This window comes from Lepus europaeus, chromosome 10 (assembly GCF_033115175.1).
Source record: "Lepus europaeus isolate LE1 chromosome 10, mLepTim1.pri, whole genome shotgun sequence".
Classification (NCBI taxonomy): domain Eukaryota; kingdom Metazoa; phylum Chordata; class Mammalia; order Lagomorpha; family Leporidae; genus Lepus; species Lepus europaeus.
In genome coordinates, this window is record NC_084836.1 from 110,356,018 (window position 1) to 110,375,027 (window position 19,010).

Below are 19,010 nucleotides of genomic sequence, written 5' to 3' on the forward strand. Positions count from 1 at the left end.
CGCTCTGGGCAGCAACAGAGCAGGCGGCAGGCGCCCCAGGCCAGGCCGAACCCACCACTGCCAAGTCGCTTCCACTGTTCTCTCTGAAGACGGCATTTCACCCAGATAGGCACCAGCGCACAGCATCCCAAAGACAAGCACTCCCCTTTTAAACGCTCGGGGACAGCAGCTGTGGAAAAGCATCCATCACCACCGGGGTGTGTCCTCACGCCCTCAACGCCGCCTGCTCTGCACAAGCCAGAAACGTCAGTCAACCCGTCGGGCTGAGCCTGGGAGGGGGCCTCACGGCGACCGCGGGGCACCCCGCGCGGCCGACTCTCTGGCTCCGCCGGCCGCCCGCGCCCTGCCTCAGTGGACGCCGTTCTCAGTCCCTGCTCCACGGAGGGCGCTTCTGCCGGCTCAGGCCCCTCTCGACGCCCTGAAACAGCTTTTACTTCCACATCGGGGGGACCTGGCCAGGGTCTAACTCCCAGCCTGCGGACGCCCAGAGGCCGGCGTGGGGGGTTCTCTGGGGCGTTCCAAGATGCGGGGTTCCCGAGCGAGAAAGCAATCTCCCGGCACCTTCCACCCTCTCCCGGGAAGCCTTCTCTGGCCTCCCGGCGCCCTGGCGTCACGCATCACGCCTTAGGCCGCCAGGGTGCCGATCCCACAGGCCCGCAACCTAACGGACAGCTACAGTCCCCACGCGACCGGCGTCGCGACGGGAAAGCCCCGCCCAGGCCCCGCCCCCGCCCGCCCTCACCGCTGTGCGCCTGCGCGCTGAGGATCCCGGGGGGTCCATTCTCCAGTCCCCGCCTCAAACCTTCGGTACCCTCGTCCCTCGGAGTAGATTACAGTTGGGGCCCTTGGGCCCTACCATTTTTATAGGCTTGTAGTAATAATTGATATTAAGGAACAAAGTGTAACGGGCTTACTTTTGGCACAAAGTTAATTCCCATTGTGTTTGGATGTACCCCTCTTCGAAAGTAATGGTACAGTCCCGCGTTAGCCCCGCCCCTCCGCACTACCACGTACGGGCGTCTACCGCTCTGTCGTCATCACGCCGCCCCGGAGGTAGCGGCACGTCGCGCTCCACGCCTTCCCAAGCGCACCCGGGCGCCTGTGTTGTTGCTAGGCGGCGTTGAACGCCCGGCAGCGGGATGCAGGGCCGCGGCAGGTGAAGATGGTGGTCGCTGGGCCGCAGGTGAGGGGATTCCGACCGCGGAGCGCTGGCCGAGGCGTCGGGGCGACTCCGCGGGGCCGCAGCGCAGACGCAGGCCGGGACCCTGGACCCCGCTCGGGCCTCGGGCTGCGAGCCGGCGTCAGGTCCTAGGCCCCGTCAGTGCCGCCGCTTGGCCTTGTCACCGCTCCCTGGGGAAAATCACTGACTCTTAATGAGAAAACGAGCGAGTGGGTGGTTCTTTTAGAAGGAAAGTCCCTTCCTGTCTAAGCAAGCCCAGTTCGGGGTAGCCCTGCCGGGGCCGCGCCGCGGACAGCTGCTGTCGCTGTCGCGTTTGCTCCGTGGCGTCCCTCGCAGCGCAGCCCTGAGCCGCCGCGGCCTGCTCGCAGGAGTCTGTCCTTGCTCAGGAGCGGAAATGAGTAAATTCCCGTGCTGTCTGTGATGGCAGAAATGGGACAGACGCCAGGAAGGCGGTGGCCGAGTTCGTTGTGGCCTGGCTGCCACTGACCGTGCAGCCACCAGCCTTCCTCGGGAAGCGGGAGCGAGCGCAGAACAGAACTCGCAGGCGGAGTGGGACACAACATGGTCGTGTCGCCGTAGTGGCGGCTGGGAGGGGGTGTTTTTCACCGGGACAAAGTCATTTTAAAATTGCACTGAAGAATCCATGCGGGGCCGGCGCTGTGGCATAGCTGGTAAAGCCGCTGCCTGCGATGCCGGCGTCCCGTATGGGCGCCTGTTCCAGTCCCGGCTGCTGCCTTCTGATGCGCCTGGGAAAGCAGTGGAAGATGCCCCAAGTGCTTGGGCCGCTGCACCTGCCTGCGAGACCCGGATGGGATTCGGGGTGCGGCCATTTCGGGACTGAACCAGCAGATGGACGGTCTCTGTCTCTGCCTGGTGGGAGTTACACAGAGCGAGAAGGAGAGGGGAGAGGGAGACGGGTCTTCCATCCGCTGGTTCACTCCCCAGATGGCCGCAATGACCAGAGCTGCGCCGATCTGAAGCCAAGAACCAGAAGCTTTCTCCGGGTCTCCCACGACTTGGGCCATCTTCTGCTTTCCCTGCTGGGGGCTTTAACCTGCTACGCCACAGCGCTGGCCCCTCTAAAGTTGACTTAAAAAAATGTGTGAGACTAACCAGGAAAATTCTAAAAAATAAAGGTATTTGGGGGCCAACGCTGTGGCGTAGCAGGTAGGGCTACTGCCTGCAGTGCCAGCATCCCATATGGGCACCGGTTCGAGTCCCGGCTGCTGCACTTCCAATCCAGCTCCTTACTGTGACTGGGAAAGCAGTAGAAGATGGCCCAAGTCCTTGGGCCCCTGCACCCACGTGGGAGACCTGGAAGAAGCTCCTGGCTCTTGATCAGCTGAGCTCCGGCTATTGCAGCCATTTGGGGAATGAACCAGTAGATGGAAGACCCCTCTCCCTCTCTCTGACCCTCTCCCCCTCCCCCCTTCCTTCTTTCTCTGTGTAACTCTTTTAAATAAATAAATAAATCTTAAAAAAAAAACAAAACTAAAGTTAATGGAGGGGGAGATTAACTCTCTGGCAGGACCAGATATTATCACATAAAAGCACACAAATTAAATTAGTGTGGAATGGAGCTGAAATTTACAGGCAGATAGAATATAATAGAATTCAGAATAAGATCCAGATGCCTATATAGGGATTTATTATATAGTCAAGGTGGTGTTTCAAATCAAGACTGAAAAATCAGAAAATAAATAATGAGGCTCACTATGAGTAGCAACACCAATTCCAAATGGACCAAAATTTAAATGTTAAAAGATGATATGGAAGTACTGAAAGAAAGCATTGTTGGGTGTATTCATGATCCTGGAATGACGAGAACTCTTAAATGTGTCATGCAATCCAGAAGCTTTTTGACTGCATAAAATTTAAGATTTATATAACCTGCAGAATTAAAACAAATCAAACCAAAAAGAAGCTACTAAGAGCAAAGTCTACAGGGACCGGCACTGCCATGTGGTGGGTAGAGCTGCTGCCTGCAGTGCCGACATCTCACTTGGGCTCTTGTTTGAGTCCTGGCTGCTCCACTCCCGATCTAGCTCTCTGCTGTGGCCTGGGAAAGCAGTGGAAGATGGCCCAAGTCCTTGGGCCTCTGCACCCATGTGGGAGACCCGGAAGAATCTCCCATCTCCTGACTTTGGATTGGCCCAGCTCCAGCTGTTGTGACTATTTGGAGAGTGAACCAGTGAATGGAAGACCTCTCTCTCTCTGCCTTTGCCTCACTGTAACTCTGCCTTTCAAATAAATAAAAAATAGTTCTTTTTTTTTTTAAAAGCAAAGTCTGAAGATACACTTGTGAAAATAATTTAATGATAGATTAGAAATTTATGAAACCCAGTAGAAAAATGACCAGAGTACATGGACAGAATCAGAAGAAACACAAGTGACTGATACAGCAGTTGCCCCTTAACGACGAAGGGCCATGTTCCAGGACCCCTAGAGATGCCTGAAACCACACATAGTTCTGAATCCTATTTATGCTGTGCTTTCCAACACATACATTCCATGAGAAAACTTAATTTATAAGTTAGACACAATAGGAGATGAACAACAATAAGGCACAACAATTATGCTGTATCTTACTGTCCTGTCCTTACCTTTCTTGTATGATGTGAGATGATATAATGCTTATGTGATGACATAGTGCTAGGCTTCTACATAAGGGTCTCTTGAATGCAACTCCTGTGTTTCTACAGCAGTCTGAGAACCAGGACCAATGGCTAGTCTGCATTTACAGTGTTGTGCTGGACAAAGGGATGATTCATAGCCAGTGCAGGACAGGACGAGAGAAGCAAGATTTCATCACACTACGCAGAATGGCTTACAATTTAAAACTTATAAATTATTTGGGGCACGCATTGTGGCACAACAAGTTACATTGCTGCTTGCAATGCTGGTATCCCATATCCAGGTGTCCCTTTGAGTCCCAGCTGCTCCGCTTCTGATCCAGCTTCCTGCTAACATACCTGGGAAGCCCTGGAAGATGGCTGAAGCACTTGGGCTCCTGCCACCCATGAAGGCCAGGATGGTGTTTATGTCTCCTGGCTTCAGCCTGGCCCAGTCCTGGCTGTTGTTGCCAGTTAAGGAGTGAACCAGCAGATGGAAGACTTCTGTGTCTCTGTGTCTCCCTCTCTAGCTCTGCCTTCCAAATAAATAAATCTAAAAAAAGGAAAACACTTATACATTATTTATTTCTGTAATTTCCCATTTACTATTTTCAGATCACAGTTGATCACAGGTAACTAAAACTGGAAAAGCAACATGATGGAGAAGGGGGACAACTGTGTTACTGACAGATGTTAGAGATTGGAAATAAGATTGTGTGGAAACAGGCCGGCGCCGTGGCTTAACAGGCTAATCCTCTGCCTTGCGGCGCCAGCACACCGGGTTCTAGTCCTGGTTGGGGCGCCGGATTCTATCCCGGTTGCCCCTCTTCCAGGCCAGCTCTCTGCTATGGCCCGGGAAGGCAGTGGAGGATGGCCCAAGTGCTTGGGCCCTGCACCCGCATGGGAGACCAGGAGAAGCACCTGGCTCCTGGCTTAGGATCAGCGCGATGAGCCGGCCGCAGCGGCCATTGGAGGGTGAACCAACGGCAAAAAGGAAGACCTTTCTCTCTGTCTCTATCCACTCTGCCTGTCAAAAAAAAAAAAAAAATATATATATATATATAAATAAAAATTAAAAAAATAAAGATTGTGTGGAAACAGAAATATGTGAGTGAAACTGCAAGTTAGTACCTTTTTCTGGAGGACAATTTGTAAATTATTTACTCAGCCAATCAACAGGTAGGAATTTATTCTACAAATATGAAACGTGCAAAAATCTTACATACCAGGGACCAGTGTTATGGCACAGTGGGTTTAGCCACTGTGGTGACACTAGCATGACATATGAGCATGGTTCCTTTCCTGGCTGTTCTGCTTCTGGGAAGCTCTCTGCTAATCCAGCTCTCTGCTAATGCACCTGGGAAGGCAGTGGAAGATGGCCCAAGTGCCTGGGCCCCTGTGCCCATGTGGGAGACCTGGAAGGAGTTCCAGGCTCCTCACTTTAGCCTGGCCCAGTCCCAACCATTTGGGGAGTTTTGGTTTTTTTTTTTTTTTTTTTTTTTTTAAGATTTTTCTTTATTTATTTGAAAGAATTACAGAGATAGAGACAGAGAGAGGTATTCCATTTGTTGGTTCACTCCCCAAATGACTGCAACGGCCAGACCTGAGCTGACCTGAAGTCAGAAGCAAGGAGCCAGGATCATCTTCTGGGTCTCCCATGTGGGTGCAGGGGCCCGAGTACTTGGACCATCTTCTACTGCTTTCCCAAGCCCTAGCAGAGAACTGGATCAGAAGTGGAGCAGCCGGGACTAGAACCAGAACCATTATGGGATGCTGGTACTTCAGGCCAGGGTTTTAATCTGCTGCACCACAGCGCTGGCCCCTGGGTGATCTTGTGGGATCAGAGATCTGTCTTTCAGTTTCTCCCTCTCTCTGTAAAATCTACATGTGTATATTGAACAATGATATTTTCAGTATTTTACTAGCAAAAAACTTGAAAATGGTATTAATCAGCATATGGTTAAATTATGGTACATGCATAAAATAGAGTATTGTGTAGCTGTTTTAAAGAATGGTAGATTTATATGTGCAGACATGGAAAGATGTCAGGTACAGATTGGGTAAAAAGTGTTCCGGAGTAGAACAAATGATAAGATCCTACTTTATAGAACTATGTATTTTTAAAAGGTGTATTTATTTATTTAAAAGGTAGAGTGACAGAGAAAGAGAGCTTCATCTGCTGGTTCACTCCCCAAATGCCCACAACAGCCAGGGCTGGGACATGCTGAAGCTGGGGGCGTGTAGCTCCATCCAGGTCTCCTACGTGGGTGGCGTTCCCCACATACTTGAACCCACGTACTTAAACCACCATCTAATGCCTTCCCAGGCACATTAGCAGGAAACTGGATCAGAAGTGGAGTAGCTGGTACTTGAACTGTGCTCCAGTATGTGATGTGGGCGTTCCAAGTGGCGCTCTAACCTGCTGTGCCACAATAGCTGCCCCAAAACTATGTATTCATAGATACATTAAAAAGAATGTAGAGGACTGTACCCCACACGTACTAGCGGTAGTCAGTGAGTAGTGAGGTTTAATGGGATTGGAAGCGTGGTCTCAGAGTACAGGAGCTGGGTGAAGACTGGGCAGGGCCGTGGGAGAAGGCTGGTGGGAGCACCAGGGTAAAACGCAGTGGTGGGCCGGGTTTGGTTTGGCCTCAGGTTTTTGCAGCTGTGGTCAAGCTTGTCACTCGCGAACTCTGAGAGTTGTAGGAGTTTCATAGATATAGTCCTGATAGATGTGGAAGGTAAGTATTTTTTCCTCTTGGCATCTATATTTTGGAATATTTTCTTTTGTTCTCATCCCATCTTTCTTCCGTAAGGTGACCATGGAGAAGGAGCTGCGGAGCACCATTCTTTTCAATGCAAACAAAAAGGAGGTGTTTACCACCACCAGTGGCTATAAATCCATGCAGAAAAGGCTTCGGAGTAACTGGAAGATTCAGAGGTAACTGACTGTGAGTGTTGTTTTCCCTTCTGAGTGAAAGTAGCCTGCAGGTAAAACTGAAAGTCCTTGTTTTCCTACATAAGATGTAGGAGGGAATAATTGAATTTAAAACTGTTTAGAAGTAGGTAATTATAAAAATATCTCAGGTATTGACACTTTATAAAGTCATCCTCCCAATAACAAACCAAAAAGTTATTCTTGTTATACATATGTAATATTTTAGTTTGTTGGAGGCTTTCTCCATATTTTAACTTGGATCAAAACTTCAATTGAGAGAGAGAGAAAATGAGGAGACTATTTCTGCCTGTGTGTGTGTGTGTTCTGAACAAGCAAGGATGTGTTTGTTGTACAAGCTGACGGTAAACGTGACTGAATTAGCGGTTGGTGGACTTGATGCTTTAGTGTGGTCTGATTGGAACCCCTGGGCTGTTGCAGTATTTGAGCAGAGATCCAGGGACTGGAAGGCACACCTGTGGAGGGGATTCTCACGTTGAGAGAGAGGCCAAGCCAGGTGCCTCTGAGTCCCTTCATCCCTAGACCTGGTTCTATGCAGTTGAGAGACTAAAAGATTTCATAAATTGGCTTAGCTTATGGAGCTAACACTTGCTTTTTAAAATCATGTTTCCAGCTTAAAAGATGAAATCACATCTGAGAAGCTTATTGGAGTGAAACTGTGGATTACAGCTGGACCAAGGGAAAAATTTACTGCAGCTGAGGTAAGCAATGTCCACAAAGAAGAAATGAGGGCTGGCGCTGTGGCACAGCGTGTTAAAGCCCTGGCCTGCAGTGCCGGTTCAAGTCCCGGCTGCTCCACTTCTGATCCAGCTCCCTGCTAATGTACGTGGGATAGCAGCAGAGGATGGCCCAAGTGCTTGGGCCCCTGCACCCACAAGGGAGACCTGGAGGAGGCTCCTGGCTCCTGGCTTCGGTCGGCTCAGCTCTGGCCATTGCAGCCATTTGGGGAGTGAACCAGCAGATGGAAGACCTCTCTGTCTTTACCTCTCTTTGCAGCTCTGTCTTTCAAATAAGTAAAATAAGTCTTAAAAAAAAAAGAAATGGGTGCAGTGGTTAGGAGTATGGGCTCTGCAAACTGGAGTTGAAATCCCCTTTTACCTCTTGTGTTTCTTTTAGGCAGTCACTTCACCTGTCCACATCATGGAGTTGTCATCATGATTAACTGAGCTGATTCATTTACAGTGCCAAATCTAGTATAGGTTAATTAAATATTAGCCACCTACTTCTTTGTCATATTTTTGTTGTGGAAATGGAAAAATTAATTTAAAATTATGCTAGGTTTCTATTCTGTTACATAGAATAAAGAAAGGTAATGTAAGAACCAGAAGACAAATTGTGTTAGTGAGGATATGAAGAAATTGGAACCATGTTACACCGTTGGTGGGAATATAAAATGGTATAACCATTAGTGGAAAACAATATGACAGTTCCTCAGAGCAATTAGGAATAGAATTTCCATATGATCCAGCAGTCTCCTTTCTGGTTATATATCCAAAATAATTGAAAACAGGGTCTTTTAAAATTTAATATTTATTTTAAAGGCAGAGTTACAGAGACAGGAAGAGAGAGAGAGAGATCTTCTATCTGCTGGTTCACTCACCAAGTGGCTGCAAAGACTGGGGCTGGGACTGGTCTGGAACCGGGAATTAAGGGCTTCAACCGGGTCTCCCAAGTGGGAGGCAGGGGCCCAAGTACTTGGGCCATCTTCCGTTGCTTTCACAGGTGCATTAATTGGGAGCTGGATTGGAAATGGAGCAGCTGAAACTGGAATTGGCACCCACATGGAATGCTGGCGTTGGTTTTGCTCGCTACACTACAATGCTTGCCCCACCATAGCCTCTGTCATTTAAACCTGCAGAATTAATCATTCTATTTGTTTTGGCCTGAAGAATTATTTAATTTGTACCCAAACCTGTTCTTTCATTAGAAGGACGTCATTCAGAAGCATAGGTCATCTTCTGTGGAAATTCTCAGCTTTGCCCAACTTTGTTATTTAATATATCCAAGTCCTTCATGTATCTGTTTTTCTCAAAATGCCCCATGGCTTGTAGAATATAGGAGATAGCAGTATGAACGTTGCATTTAGAAGACATGGTCAAATCCCAGAACCACACTGTTGTAAGTGCCATGTTCCCAGTAGGGTTTCCAAGCTACAGCTGTGTTCTGAGAATATATCCATATACACACGTTACAGACTGGACCTGGCTTGCTAGTGTCAGTCATGGAGCACAGCAGCCATTTAGGATCATTTGGAAAAGAAGTTAGACAGGAAATGAAAAGGAAGAAAAAGGCAGATAGAGTGTAGGGAGGGATTCAGTCTGTTATATGAAGTCCTGAATCCATGAAGCCATGCCTCGTTTGTTTTTTGTTTGGTACTGTTACTAAGCACTTATTTAGTAAATAAATATTTATGTGCCAGGTTTGTGTCAGGTCCTGTGACAGATGACAGGAATCAAACAACACATGATTCTTGCAGTTCTGAGGAACTGATAGGCTAAGGGAAGTCAAACAAGTCAGCCACCTAACAATAATAGTATTCAAGACCGCGTTCCTGCAGAAGCACAGAAAATTGGCATTAGATTTTAAGGCCCAGAGAAAATGGCCTTTGGACTGATTTTTTTTTTTTTTTAAATTAGTTTATTTATTTGAAAGGCAGAGTTGCAGTGAGGCAGAGGCAGAGAGAGACAGAGATCTTCCATATGCTGGTTCACTTCCCAAATGGCCGCAGTGGCCAGAGCTGGGCTGATCCAGAGCCAGGAGTTTGTTCCAAGTCTCCCACACGGGTGCAGGGGCCCAAGCACTTGGGCCATCTTCCACTGCTTTCCCAGGCCATAGTAGAGAGCTGGTTCAGAAGTGGAGTAGCTGGGTCCTGAACCAGCACACATATGGGATGCCAGCACTGCAGGCCATGGTTTTACCCATTATGCCACAGCACTGGCCCCTGGACTGAATTTTTAAATTTTTTTTAAGATTTATTTATTTATTTGAAAGAGTTGCAGAGAGAGGTCTTCCATCCACTGGTTCACTCCCCAAATGGCTGCAACAGCTGGAGCTGCGCCGATCTGAAGCCAGGAGCCAGGAGTTTCCTCTGGGTCTCCCACACGGGTGCAGGGGCCCAAGGACTTGAGCCACCTTCCACTGCTTTCCCAGGCCACAGCAGAGAGCTGGATCGGAAGTGGAGCAGCTGGGTCTTGAACCGGCGCCCATATAGGATGCTGGCGCTTCAAGCCAGGGCGTTAACCCACTGCACCACAGCACTGGCCCCCCGGGCTTATTTTTTTTTTAAACTTTTTGAAATAATTGTTTCATTTGTTTTCTATACTGTGAGGAAGAAGGGGGCGAGGGAAAACCAGGAAGTGTGGAAGAACAAGAGGGATGTACTGTGGCAAAGTTGGTCTGCGCCAGTGGCTTCCAAAGTGGGATGCATGGGATGAACCGCTGGGATACAGAAGGAAACTGCATTTATTATTCATACTTTCTTTTCCATAATATTTTGTTTTCGACGGCACGTGTTGAATTATAAATACACTCCATGTATACACATCCGTACATTTTAGAGCGCATGTTCAGATTTTTCTGTGGGATACTTGAGGAGAGCGGGATGACTCAGCACAGGTTTTCTCAGGTGAGGTCAGCAAGATCAGCCCCAGGTTTAGCTCGCGTCCTCATCGTTGTGTAAGCCAGGAGAGTGTCCCGGCGGTAGCCGACAGCTTGCCTTTCTTGCTGTGACTTGGTCAGCTGGAACAGAATTCCTCCTGTTTGTGGAATGATGTCCTTGGAGGGAGATGAGGAGAGGACATGGTTTAGATCTATGGTTCTCAACCAGGGGTGATTTCTGCTTCCTCTTCTCTTTTGAAGGGGACATTTGGCAGTGTCTGGTGACAGTTTTGGTTGTCGGGAGGGTGGGTGCACCTGGCATAGCGTAGGTAGAGATCAGGAGTGCTGGCGAGTGCAGAACTGCAGGATTCCTTCAGCCAGGAATGTTGCACTTTTGGTTTGCTGTACAGGTAGCTTTGAAATGTCAATTCAGTTTGAGCATTTTGGGAGTGGCTGCTGAAAGACAAGCTTGGAGATCCTGCAGAGTAAATTTCATGTTATCTCACATACATTTATACTTAATGATGTCTAAATTTTGCTTATTTTCCAAACAGTTAAGGTCTTATTCACAATATTTTGGACAGAAATCTTCTGAGTACAGTCATGGGTTTTGTTTTGTTTTTTGTTTTTTTTCCTTTGTATAGTTTGAAGTCCTCAAGAAGTTCCTTGACGGTGGTGGAGACATCCTTGTGATGCTAGGAGAAGGTGGAGAATCCCGATTTGATACCAATATTAACTTTCTATTAGAAGAATATGGAATCATGGTTAATAATGGTAATTATTATCATTATTTTAAATAGAGGCAGGGACAGGTGTTTGGCCTGTTAGCTAAGATGCTGTTAAGATTCCCATATCCCAAGTCCTAGTACCTGGTTCCTGGGAGGCAGCAGGTGATGACTCATAGTTGAGTTCCTGCCAGCCCATGTGACCTGTGACCATGTGACCTGGGTTGACTTCCCAGCTATGGCTTTGGCTTAGCCCAGCCTGGCCATCATGTGCATCTGGGGAGTAAGCCAGTGGGTGGGAGCTCCACTCTATTTGTCTGTCTCTTGGCCTCTCAAATAAACATAAATAAAAAGCCAATGGAGTCAATAATTTCATATTTATTATTGATAGGCTAGCCTCTGGGACTACTGGGACAATGGAAGAAAACCCTGAGCTTTTGGGCGTGGGCTTCCTCTAGTTTTAAAGGAGAATTCCAGCAGAGTTCCAGGGTTCCTTTCAGGTCAAAATTTGTGTAAGTCTATAATATCACATGTATTTCTAACTTAAAATGCACCTTCCTATCTCTTCCCTTGAAGATGCTGTGGTTAGAAATGTCTACTACAAGTATTTCCATCCTAAGGAAGCTCTGGTTTCCAATGGGGTCTTGAACAGGTAAGCATGATGATAAGCAGAAGGGTCTTCACAGATAGTGCTCATCTCTCCATCTCTTCTCCACCTTCCCTCTGCTGCCCCTTCTTCCATCTTGTGTTCCTGTTTCATCATCATTTTATTATACTGCTGCTTCTCACACATCAAATATAATCATATTCCTCCAGCCTTTGAAACCTGACTCATAGTAACCTTTTGTCAGGATATTTGTAGTTGCAAGTAACAGAAAACCCTATGCAAATGGATTAAAGAATAAAGAGACTATTGGTATATGTAATTGAAACTCCCAGAAATCGGCTGGCACCACGGCTCGCTAGGCTAATCCTCTGCCTGTGGCGCCGGCACCCCAGGTTCTAGTCCTGGTTGGGGCGCCAGATTCTGTCCCGGCAGCTCCTCTTCCAGTCCAGCTCTCTGCTGTGGCCCAGGAAGGCAGTGGAGGATGCCCAAGTGCTTGGGCCCTGCACCCGCATGGGAGTCCGGGAGGAAGCTCCTGGCTTCGGATCAGCGCGGCGCACCCAGCTGTGGTGGCCATTTGGGGGGTAAACCAACGGAAGGAAGACCTTGCTCTCTGTCTCTCTCTCACTGTCTAACTCTGCCTGTCAAAAAAGAAAAAAAAGAGGCCGGCACCGCGGCTCAATAGGCTAATCCTCTGCCTTGCGGCGCCGGCACACCGGGTTCTAGTCCCGGTCGGGGCACCAATTCTGTCCCGGTTGCCCCTCTTCCAGGCCAGCTCTCTGCTGTGGCCAGGGAGTGCAGTGGAGGATGGCCCAAGTGCTTGGGCTCTGCACCCCATGGGAGACCAGGAGAAGCACCTGGCTCCTGCCATCGGATCAGCGCGGTGCGCCGGTCGCAGCGCACTGACCTCGGCGGCCATTGGAGGGTGAACCAACGGCAAAGGAAGACCTTTCTCTCTGTCTCTCTCTCTCACTATCCACTCTGCCTGTAAAAAAAAAAAAAAAAAATTAAAAAAAAAAAGGTTTATAAAAAAAAAGAAAAAAAAGAAAAAGAAACTCCCCAGAAATGGAGCAGGCTTTGGTTATGAACTGGCTGAAAAATTCATGTCATCAGGCTCCAGTTTTATTTCTCTGTAGTTCTCTTGGCTCTGCTGTGCTGTACACATGGGCTGAATAGTTTTAACAGCTCCCAGATCTGTACCGCATGCCGCATCCACCACGAGCGAGCACGCTGTAGTCCAGCAGTCTCAGCAGGAGCAGTCCTGAGATTTGCTGTGTTTGAGCTGTCCTAGGCCACAAACCCAGCCTGAACTGGGAGAGTGTACTGTGTATGTGATCATCATCTGGAGCCTGGGATGGAGGCAGCGTCCTTTCGTCTGGATCCTAAAACTTAAATCAGGGTGCTTGGGGAAGTGGGAGATGAATTCCTGAGGGAGCAGCCTCAGAAGCCCCCTGTGAGCTTTTCACCAGAGGTACTCACTCTGCACTTGAATTTGTTCTATGCACACCACTGGCTCTAGATACAGTTTAGATGCAGGTCTACAATACAGACTCAACAAAGAGGAACTGATCGTAGTAGTGTTAACTTTGCAAGCTTCCCAAAAGAGGTGTGAGTGTGTGGGTGTACGTTCATTCAATTTTTGAAAATTGTTATGGGGAAAGACATTTGGCCCAGCAGTTAAAATGTCAGTTGGGACAGACATACTCCTCATCAAAATGCCTGGGTTCAAGTCCCTGCTGTGCTTTTGGTTCCAGCTTCCTGCTAATGGTCACCCTGGAGCCAGCAGATGAAGGCTCATGTAGTTGAGTCCCTGCCATTCACATCAGAGACCCAGATTGAATTCTGGGCTCCTGGCTTCCACCTAGCTGTTGTGGACATTTAGGGAGTGAACCAGTGGGTGGGAGCTCGCTGTCTCTGTCTGTGTGTCTCTCTCTGTCTCACTGCCTCTCAAACTAAAAAAAAAAAAGTGAAATCTGCAAAATCCTTGCATCTAGTTTATATTTACTACTAATGAATACAGTGTGAACTTCCTCAATTTTTATTTACTAGATTTAAATTCTTTTCTTCAAGGGAAATCAGCCGAGCTGCTGGAAAGGCCGTGCCTGGAATCATCGATGAGGAGAGCAGTGGAAACAATGCCCAGTGAGTGCTTTCTGAGACCGCCGGCAAGGGGGATGCATCGTCCTGGAGAGCTTTGTTTTTCAGGATGAAAAGAGTTTCCGTTTCTGATTACACAAGTGATTCTCTCCCCTCCTACCCCAAAACCAATTTGAACAGAGGAAAAGGAAGATAGTAGAAGTTCTGTACTATAAATCCATGCCCCTGCAGATCGGCAGCCTTCACAGTATGCTGTTGTCCTGTCTAGATGGTTTCCCCATATGTAAAGACATAGGTATATACCTTGCCTTTTTTTTTTTTTTTTTTTTTAAAGAGGCAGAGACAGAGCACTGACATCCACTGGTTCACTCCCAAGATGCCTGCAGTGTGGCTGGGGCTGGGCCATGCTGAAGCCAGGAGCCAGGAACTCAATCTAGGTCTCCCACATGAGTGGCAGGGACCCAACTACTTGAGCCATTAGCACTGCTTCTCAGGGTATGCGTTAGCAGAAAACGAGTCAGGAGCTGGATGGAGCCAGATATCAAACCCAGTGTGTGACACAGGCTAAGTGCCATTATCCTTTTAAATGAATGAATAAATGGATGAAATTGAGTATTTCCTGATTTATCTAACTAGTCCCCTTTTACTGGACATTTAGGTCATTTGTAATACTTTACTTTAATAATACAGATTGAGCATCTCTAATTTAAAAAACCCAAAGCCTGAATGCTCTAAAATCAAACATTTTGCGTGCTGACTTGACACCGTGGCGGAAGATTCTGCATCTGACCTCATGTGATGGCTCACAGTCAAAGCACAGACACACGGGTGCCGGTGCTGTGGCTTAGTGGGCTAAGCCTCCACCTGTGGCATCGGAATCCATATGGATACTAGTTCATGTCCCGACTCCTCTTCTTGTCCACTTTTCTGCTTATGGCCTGGGAAAGCAGTAGATGATGGTCCATGTGCTTGGGCCCCTGCACCCATGTGGGAGACCTGGGAGAAACCCCTGGCTCCTGGCTTTGGATAGGCCCAGCTCTGGCCACTGCGGCCATTTAGAGGAGTGAACCAACAAATGAAGACCTTTCTCTCTGTCTCTCCCTCTCTCTGAAACTCTGTGTCTCAAAGAAATAAATAAAATATTTAAAAAAAATGTAGACACACTAAAAGTATTATATAAAATTACTTTCAGGCTATGTGTGTAAGAAACAAATTTTGTTTATTTTTTTTTTTTAAGATTTATTTATTTATTTGAAAGTCAGAGTTACACAGAGAGAGGAAAGGCAGAGAGAGAGAGAGAGAGAGGTCTTCCATCCGCTGGTTCACTCCCCAGTTGGCTGCAACAGCTGGAGCTGCGCCGATCTGAAGCCAGGATATGGGAGCTTCTTCCGGGTCTCCCACATGGGTGCAGGACTTGGGCCATCTTCTGCTTTCCCAAGCCATAGCAGAGAGCTGGATTGGAAGTGGAGCGACTGGGACTTGAATCAGTGCCCATATGGGATGCCGGCGCTTCAGGCCAGGGTGTTAACCTGCTGCACCACAGTGCCGGCCCCCAAATTTTGTTTCTTATACTTGGATCACATCCCAAGACATCTCTTATGTGTGTGTGCAGATACTACAAGATCCCCCTAGAAACCCAAATCCGAAACACTGATCTGAAGCATTTCAGATAAGGGATAGATACTCAGCCTGTACCACCTAGCATTTAGTGAGTATTTGCTGTGTGATACACACATACTGCTCACCTGATCTCACAACAATTCAGAAGGTTAGATGCAAACCAGGAAATAGTTGCTGGAATTCAGAACTTAGGTTTATACCAGGCCGTGTACCCCACAGCCTGTGCTTTAATTGCTGCTCCTTAGTGTTGTTATAAGCAGTTTTACACTAGTGATTATAAACAAAGCACAGGTGAACTTCACCATGTATATTGTGTTTGTGCACTTGTGCTCATAGTTCAGTAGGTTAGAGTCCTAGCTTTGGCATTTCTGGGTCAAAGGTCATCCAGCTGACGTGCCAGATGTGATACATTACCAAATCACTGTGCAGGCAGTTGGCAGTAGTTACAGTCCCTGTGACCATGCCACTTTTTTTTCTTGCCAGCATAGGTTATTCTTGTATCTCCTTCTTTTGATTTGCATTTCTTTATTAGTGCTTGAATAGTCCTTAAAATCAATTGCCTAATATATTTCTTTGAATTTTCTATTCATTGTTTTTTAACCACTTTTTTTTTTTAAAGATTTTATTTATTTTTATTTGAGAAGTAGAGTTACAGACAGTGAGAGGGATAGACAGAGAGAAAGGTCTTCCTTCCGTTGGTTCACTCCCCAAGTGGCTGCAACAGCTGGAGCTGCGTTGATCTGAAGCCAGGAACTAGGCGCCTCCTCTTGGTCTCCCGTGTGGGTGTAGGGGCCCAAGGACTTGGGCCATGCTCTACTGTTTTCCCAGGCCATAGCAAAGAGCTGGCTGGGAAGAGGAGCAGCCGGGACTAAAACCGGCACCCAGGTGGAGGATTAACCTACTGCACCACGGTGCCAACCCCAACCTTTTTTTTTTTTTTTTTTTGACGGGCAGAGTGGACAGTGAGAGAGACACAGAGAGAAAGGTCTTCCTTTGCCGTTGGTTCACCCTCCAATGGCCGGCGTGCTGCAGCCGGCTCACTGCGCTGATCCGAAGCCAGGAACCAGGTGCTTCTCCTGGTCTCCCATGGGGTGCAGGGCCCAAGGACTTGGGCCATCCTCCACTGCACTCCTGGGCCATAGCAAAGAGCTGGACTGGAAGAGGAGCAACCGGGACAGAATCCGGCGCCCCGACCGAGATTAGAACCCAGTGTGCCGACGCTGCAAGGCAGAGGATTAGCCTATTGAGCTGCGGCGCCGGCCTGCCCCAACTGTTTTTTAAAAAAGATGTGTTTGCTTGCTGGCTTGTTTAGTAATTTGAAAGGCAAAGAGGGAAAGATAATGGGAGAGATCCCATCCACTGATTCCCTTCCCAGCTGCCTACAATAGCCAGGGCAAGGACAGGGTGAAGTCAGGAGCCAGGAACTCTCATCCAGTTCTCTCGTGGGTAGCAGGAACAAAAGTACTTGGACTATCATCTGCTGCCTCCCAGGCTTATTAGCAGGAACTTGGATCTGAAGTGGAGTATCCAGGACTCAAACCTGGCACAGTGATGTGGAATATGGGCATCTTAAGCAGGAGCTCAACTCACTGTACCCAACACCTCAACCATTTTCTGTTGATTTTTTTTCCTTTCTTAATCATCATTCAACACCTCTACCTCATGTGTTACAAATATTTTTCCTGATTTATACTTTTTGCTTTGAGATATTTTATCTGACAGAAGTTAACTTTTTATTTTTATTTATTTATTTATTTGAGAGGGAAGGAGGAAAAGAGAGGAGAAAGCATACTCCTGCATTCCCATCCACTGGTTCACTTCTTAAATGCCCACATTAGCCCTGTGGGCTGAAGCCAGGATCCCATGTGAATGGCAGGAACCCAACTACTTGAGCCATCACTAATGCCTCCCATGGTTTGCATTAACGGGATAGTGGGATCAGGAGCCAGAGCTGGGATTTGGACTCAGGTTCTCTGATACGGGATGCGGGCATCCCAGCCAGCATCTTAACTGTTAGGCCAAATGCCTGCCACTGACATTTTTATGTAATTGAGGTATGTTAGAAAGTTCTAGTAATTGGAGTCGGCACTGTGGCATAGCAGGTAAAGCCGCCACCTGCAGTGCTGGCATCCCATATGGGCATTGGTTTAAGTCCACTTCTGATCCAGCTCCCTGCTAATGTGCCTGGAAAAGCAGCAGAAGGTGGCCCAAGTGCTTTGGCCCCTGCACCCACGTGGGAGACCTGGAAGAAGCCCCTGGCTTCAGATTGGCTCAGCTCCAGCCGTTGCCAGTCATTTGGGGAGTAAAGCAGCAGATGGAAGACCTCTCTCTCTCTCTCTCTCTCTCTCTCTCTTTCTCTTTCTCTCTTTCTCTCTTTCTCTCTCTCTCTCTCTCCTTCTCTCCCTCCCTCCCTCCCTCCTTGCTCCCTCGTTCCCTCCCTCGTTCCCTCCCTCCCTCCTTCCCTCCCTCCTTCCCTCCTTCCATCTCTAACTCTGCCTTTCAAATAAATAAGTAAATGTTTAAGAAAAAAAATCTAGTAATTAAAACAATGTGCAGAAATGATAGATAACAGGTTGGCGCCGCGGCTCACTAGGCTAATCCTCCGCCTGCGGTGCCGGCACCCCAGGTTCTAGTCCCGGTCGGGGCGCTGGATTCTGTCCCAGTTGCTCCTCTTCCAGGCCAGCTCTCTGCTGTGGCCAGGGAGTGCAGTGGAGGATGGCCCAAGTCCTTGGGCCCTGCACCCCATGGGAGACCAGGAGAAGCACCTGGCTCCTGCCTTCGGATCAGCGCAGTGCGCCGGCCGCAGCGCGGCGGCCATTGGAGGGTGAACCAATGGGAAAGGAAGACCTTTCTCTCTGTGTCTCTCTCACTGTCCACTCTGCCTGTCAAAAAATAAAATAAAATAATATATATAGTAAAATTAGTATTTTAAATTATTGGGGGTAGATGGCAGAATTTTGGCTAGAAACATTTGCATGTTCATACCATGTCCCAAACTATATCCTGGATGGATTAAAAATGAAACCATTAAAATACCAAAGGAAAACATAGATAAATATTTCATAATTGTAGAGTAAGGAAGACCTGTCTTAGTATGAAACCTTTGTCACCTGCTGCAGCCACGTCGTGTTGTTTCAGTTCCTTTAGTCTGCTCAGCTTACATATACTGAGCTCATTCTTGCTCTTCCAGAACCTCTTTCCCAAGCTTTTCAGTTTGCTAATCTTATTCACTGTGATCTGAAAGAATCTTGTTTGGGGGATGGGTGTTTAAGTCTTAACGCTTATTAGATTCTTATTAAAATGTCGTTCTGACTGATTTGTTAGTAGCAATAAGTAGAGGAATATAAATAATAGCTGATGGTTGTTTTTTTTTTTTTTTTTTTTTTTGACAGGCAGAGTGGACAGTGAGAAAGAGACAGAGAGAAAGGTCTTCCTTTTGCCGTTGGTTCACCCTCCAATGGCCGCCGCGGTAGTGCGCTGCGGCCGGCGCACCGCGCTGTTCCAATGGCAGGAGCCAGGTGCTTATCCTGGTCTCTCATGGGGTGCAGAGCCCAAACACTTGGGCCATCCTCCACTGCACTCCCTGGCCACAGCAGAGAGCTGGCCTGGAAGAGGGGCA

General features: G+C 47.9%; 1 protein-coding gene across 2 annotated transcripts in view; it reads left to right on the forward strand.

Annotated features, from left to right (window-relative positions):
• Positions 1-1,060: 1,060 nt before the first annotated feature.
• The window catches only part of IFT52 (intraflagellar transport 52), a 39,664-nt gene continuing 21,714 nt past the window's right edge, over positions 1,061-19,010 (forward strand). The window contains exons 1-6 of one of the 2 annotated variants that reach the window (XM_062204230.1): positions 1,061-1,183; positions 6,609-6,733; positions 7,362-7,449; positions 10,990-11,119; positions 11,647-11,722; positions 13,745-13,816. In XM_062204230.1, coding sequence (XP_062060214.1) covers positions 1,163-1,183; positions 6,609-6,733; positions 7,362-7,449; positions 10,990-11,119; positions 11,647-11,722; positions 13,745-13,816 — 512 coding nt within the window. In that variant the 5' untranslated portion in view covers positions 1,061-1,162. Of the gene's footprint in view, positions 1,184-6,608; positions 6,734-7,361; positions 7,450-10,989; positions 11,120-11,646; positions 11,723-13,744; positions 13,817-19,010 lie in introns of those variants that run through there. The other variant, XM_062204231.1, reaches the window with a different exon arrangement.